Source organism: Tupaia chinensis, unplaced genomic scaffold (genome assembly GCF_000334495.1).
Source record: "Tupaia chinensis unplaced genomic scaffold, TupChi_1.0 Scaffold138910_1, whole genome shotgun sequence".
Taxonomy (NCBI): Eukaryota; Metazoa; Chordata; class Mammalia; order Scandentia; family Tupaiidae; genus Tupaia; species Tupaia belangeri.
The window spans coordinates 1,718,989-1,724,125 of NW_006198801.1; the positions used below are offsets into that span (position 1 = coordinate 1,718,989).

The 5,137-nt window shown below is 47.1% G+C and overlaps 1 protein-coding gene across 1 annotated transcript in view; it reads right to left on the minus strand.

The window, feature by feature from the left end:
* Nucleotides 1-2,884, minus strand: part of ECH1 (enoyl-CoA hydratase 1) — a 12,008-nt gene extending 9,124 nt beyond the window's left edge. The window contains exons 1-3 of the mRNA XM_006161731.2: nucleotides 2,744-2,884; nucleotides 2,148-2,355; nucleotides 1,926-2,014 (exon numbers count right to left, since the gene is read on the minus strand). Of these exons, the coding sequence (XP_006161793.1) occupies nucleotides 1,926-2,014; nucleotides 2,148-2,355; nucleotides 2,744-2,858 (412 nt within the window). The 5' untranslated portion in view covers nucleotides 2,859-2,884. The remainder of the gene's footprint in view (nucleotides 1-1,925; nucleotides 2,015-2,147; nucleotides 2,356-2,743) is intronic.
* Between the last annotated feature and the right edge of the window lie 2,253 nt (nucleotides 2,885-5,137).

A 5,137-nucleotide genomic window follows, 5' to 3' on the forward strand; every position in this document is an offset into this window, starting at 1 on the left:
AAAAAAAAAAGAGAAGAGGATAGAGAAAGATAGAAAGTGAACAATAGAGGGGATGTTAGTGAGAAACAGATATGGTTTATTATCTGTTGAAGATGACGTGTATAGTATTCTCAACTGGACTGGTCTGGGAAGTATTTCATGATGGGTGAAGTCTTTTAACAAGCAAAATGAGAAATAGTGATTGACTGTTTTAAAAAATTATAATAATAATAATTATTGGGAAATGCATGGAAAAGACTTTGAATCATGCTGGCCACGTGTGCCCAAGATCGTGAGAGGAGAATGGAGAAGGGATTGTGGCGTGGCCATCCCCCCTGGAGGGGTGATTTCTCGCTTTCTGTCTCTCTGTCTCTCTCTGTCTTTCTGGCGAGTGCACGCACCCTGTAGCAAAAACCTCTCAAAAAAAAAAAAAAAATTAAAAAGAGGGAAGAAAAAAAGATCCCAATGGAAATGGGAGAACTGAAAACCACAATAATTGAAATTAAAACTCACTGGATGGGCTTAAGAGCAGAATAGAGATGATAGACGGATCTAAAAGAACCTAGATGGAACAATCTAATCTAATCTAATCAATAGAAAATTTCCCATCTGAGGAGTGGTCAAGAGATCTAACAGGGGCCGCATGGTCCCATGATGGGTAAACTGGATTGTCTCACAGCTGGGATTGTGAAAAATGTGTCGGGTACACATGGTGTACATCAAAAAGCAGGAAAGAGGGGAGAAATGGAGGACAGGAGATTGTGGTGTGATCATCATGGGAGGATGCTTTCTCACCCCCAGCTCCTTCTCTCTCCTGCAAGTGCACAAGACCACTAGCAAATTTTCAAAAAAGAAAAACGAAAGCTCTAATAGCCATGTAACTAGGAAGCAGCTCATGGGTACTGAATAATGGTGTGAAATCATGTTATTATCATCACACACTTTGCAGGCACAGGACTAGACTCGGAGGCCACAGGTCCAGGATCGAAAACTCAGACCTCAGAGCCTATAATCTTGTCATGTTCTGTTGGACTCATTCCTTTTTTAAAAGAATTAATTCATTTGATTTTATTTGTTATTATTATTATTATTTTAAATTTGACCAGAGACAAAGAAAGAGAAAGTGAGAAAGCAAGCCATCAGGTCTAGGACTCGACTCATGGTTGGCCATATGGAAGTCCAGTGCCTTAACCATCACATCACCTGCCAGGCCCCTGTTGGACTCATTTCTATATTTGATTGTTTTAAATTGCAAAAAAGAAAAAAAAAAAAAGATAAAAATGTAAATGAGAAGCTGTTTAAAACCCTAATGAAGAAGCACTGTTGGGAACCAGCAGTTAGCGTAATGGCTGTCGCTGGACTCCCACGTAGTCGACCGTGGTTCGTGTCCTGGACCCAGTGGCTTAGAACTCACGCCAGGCACGTGTGCGTGCGTGCCCAAGATCCTGAGAGGAGAATGGAGGAGAAGAGATTGCGGTGTGACCATCCCCCCTGGGGGGTGATTTCTTGCTTTCTGTCTCTATGTCTCTCTGTCTGTCTGGCAAGTGCACGCGCCCTATAGCGAAAAACCTCTCCAAAAAGAAAAAAGAAAAAAGAAGCACTGTTCAGAGCAATCAGAACATTTCCTTTTTTTTTCTGCAGAATCCCTAATCTCTACCACCACCTATACCTGGACTGTCCAATTTTCCTCTTTCGCTATTTTCTCTTATATCCAAACAGAATGTATGCCAGGAGTCCCTTGCCTCTACCAATTTCTGCAAAAATAGCCAAGCAGGCTGTTTTCTTTTACAGTCAAATTGTTACATGGATTAATCTGATAGAATCCAGTAAATCTTTTCTCTAGCTCTGGCTATATACTGTCAATAAAAGGTGAAAACAACGAAGAAGCCCTGCTCTGCAGCAGGAACAGGGGATTGGCAGGGGTGGGTGTGAAGAGCATCCGGTACCTGCAGTGAACATTTTTCCTGCTCCAGAGATCACCACGACCCGACAGTCACTGTCTTGCGCTATCTTATTGAAGCATTCCACCATTTCGCTGTGGAGGAGCAAGGAGTGAAAGGCTTCATCAGGGGTGGGAACCCCCTGCCTGCATGGTCATCCCTCCCCTGCCCAGTCCCTTTGTCTCCACCTCCCCCTGCAAGCAGGCCTCCAGGATCTGCAAGCCCAACCTCCAGAAGGCCTTGTTCATGGCATTCCTCTTGTCTGGTCGGTTTAGCTGCACATGTAGAACGTGCTTCTGGGCAGATGTCACCAACAGGGACTCATAGTTGTGGTCTGGGGCTTTGATGGGGGCTGCTCGGGAGGCCTCATCTTGGGTGGAAGAGCCCATAGGGCGAAGGCTGAGGCGGAGGCTCCGGTGAGTGGGGGCAGTCAGTCCTGGGTAGAGAAAGAAAGACCAGCCTTCGATAACTCCAGATTGGGGACACAGCAACTTCAAGGGCAGAGGAGACACACACCTGGGTGACTCTAGACTGAGGAACATAGGCCCCTGAGGGTTAGGCAAATACTGGCTTTTTAAGATCAGGGGTGCGCTTATCAGTGGCTCCAGTCTGACTAGTACAGACCCTTGATCGTGAAACTGGCCTAAGACTGGGGACACTGAGCCACCAACCACCCTAAGTATCCACACACGGGCCTATGGGATTACACTGACCCCTGAGTTTAAAGGGCCAAGGCCATCCGTGACCCCATAGGGCCTCCCTGCCTACGACCGCTGTGACAGCAGACAGCGCGACCGACCCCCACAGATCAAGAGGTGACTCACGCCGCGTGAGCAAGTCGCGGAGCCCACGAGAAACCGCCGCGGCCATAAGGACTGAGTTGTCGCTGCAGTAATCCGACCGGAGGAAGCTGAGGGGGCGGGCACAAGGGGCCGCCATGTTGGGCGAGGGCACCGAAGCCGCAGCCCGATCCGCGGTGACGCCTGTCTAGCCACCATTTTTACTAAAGGCAACCGGAAATAGCGATGCGGATTCGCCGGCGCAGCGGCAGCGAGGATTAGAAATCAACCCCTTTGCCCCAGTGGGAACCTGGCCTGGTAAATCCTCCCACCTGCGGCCGGAGGTGTCTGTATAAAGTTCATTGCCGCGCTGTTTTGTCACGGTGTGAACACTGAGCAGAGTTGCAACGTCCGGGGACACAGTAGCGGCGGGACTGCGGCCCCGCTTGTTTATAATCATGCATGTACCTGGCGTCCTCAAAGAGCTGCTAGAAAAAAGCATATTATGAAAAACTATGGATTTCAAAAATTTTCCAGCACTAAAATAAACTTGGTTTTATTCCATTTTGTTTCTTTCTTTTTTTTTTGGGGGGTGGGGGAGGTTTTTGCTATCGGGCGCATGCGCTCGCCAGACAGAGAGAGACAGAGACAGAAAGCGAGAAATCACCCCCCAGGGGGGATGGCCACGCCGCAATCTCTTCTCCTCCATTCTCCTCTAGGGATCCTGGGCACAAGCGCACACGCGCCCGGCGTGATTTTAAGCCACCGGGCCCGGGACGTGAACTGCGTTGGACTACGTGGGAGTCCAGCGACATAGCCATTACACTAACTGCTGGTTCCCAATAATAAAATTAATTTTTAAAGGAATTATTTAATTCTATTTATTCATTTCACTTATTTTAATTTGACCAGAGAGTGACACAGAGAGCGAGCAAGCGGGCAAGCTGCCAGGTCCAGGACTTGAACCGTGGTTGGCCACATAGTGTCCAGCGCCTTAACCACCGCCACCTGCCGACTGAACCCCTAATTTTTTCTTTAAAGAATTATTTTATCTTACTTTATTTACTTATTTTCAATTTGTCCAGAGGCGGGGGGCAGGCGGGAGACAGCAAGTTGCCAGGTCTGGCATTCAAACTGTAGTCGGCCATGCTGGAGTCAAGTGCTCTTAACCACCATGCCACCTGCCAGCCCACTAATTTTTTTTTTTTAAGGTAGGACTAGCAGGTGGTGTAGAGCAGCTGGATACCACCTGGCCAGCTGCCATGGTTGGAATCCTGGACCCATCCCCCAAATCACCAGGGGAGACTAGAGAAGGGATTGGAAGGGGCCACCCAGTCCTCCAGAGTGATTTCCTACTTTTGGTAAATAGTACCTGTTAGGCTGAGTTTTTTGTTTTTGATTACTGGGTTATAGTCGATCACAAAATGCCCACAAAATGCCCACCTTCCGGGCTGTTTGTGCACCCTGCCTCCCACCTATAACCAGTGATCTACCTCCCTCATTTAGGGTTTTATACAACACCCTCCCTCTTCACAACACGCCTCACTTTCCCATCCCGCATATCCCCTATAGACCACACAACTAGCCAGTTTCTCAAAATATAATTTCCGAGACTGCCCAATTTAAATCACCTGCCCTTTATTTAATAAACTCTAATAAAATTTATCTAAATTTACTTTTAACAGCTTGGTGTTAGATGTGGGATCCGAAGCAAATCTGCGCCCCCAGAAACATCAGGCGACCAGGCGTAGTTCCCGCGGGGCCAGTTATGCTGTTGTTCTCTTGTGACTGGAAGTTAAGTAAATTTTCTCTCCAATTTCAAACTGCTCTGAGTTTATTTAAACAATATTTAGACTGGACTGCGTACAGGATTAAATCAAATAATTAACTTTCCTCATGCCCTATAGCAAAACTCAAAGAAAAAAAAAGTTGCTACCCAGTATTGTCATCACTTAAGGAGTGCCAACACGGAGCAGTTTGAATTCTACGCCACCGCAAGTCATGTACTTACTGTACGGAAGAAACACGGTCAGGGAGAGGTGCCTACTAGCTCAAGGCAGCTGGGCTTCAGGGATGGGGAGGTTCTGTGGCCCCCAAGTCCATGTTAGAAGAACGAACCAGCAGATGGTGTAGTGGTTACATCATAGGACTCCTACATGGTCAGTCAGTTCAAATCCTGAACCTGATGGCTTACAAATCATGCTGGGCATGTGTGCACACATGCCCAATATTCTGAGAGAGGAGATTGCGGCATGGCCATCCCTGAGGGGTAATTTCTCACTGTCCCTGTTTCTGTCCCCTCCTACACACACACACACACACACACAATAAAAAAAAAATCTCTACAAAAAACCCTTTGGAAAAAGCCAGTTACCCAAGAGCATTTAAAAAAGTACTGTAAAACTGCTTAAGTATGTTCCTTAGGGAGACATTCACCAA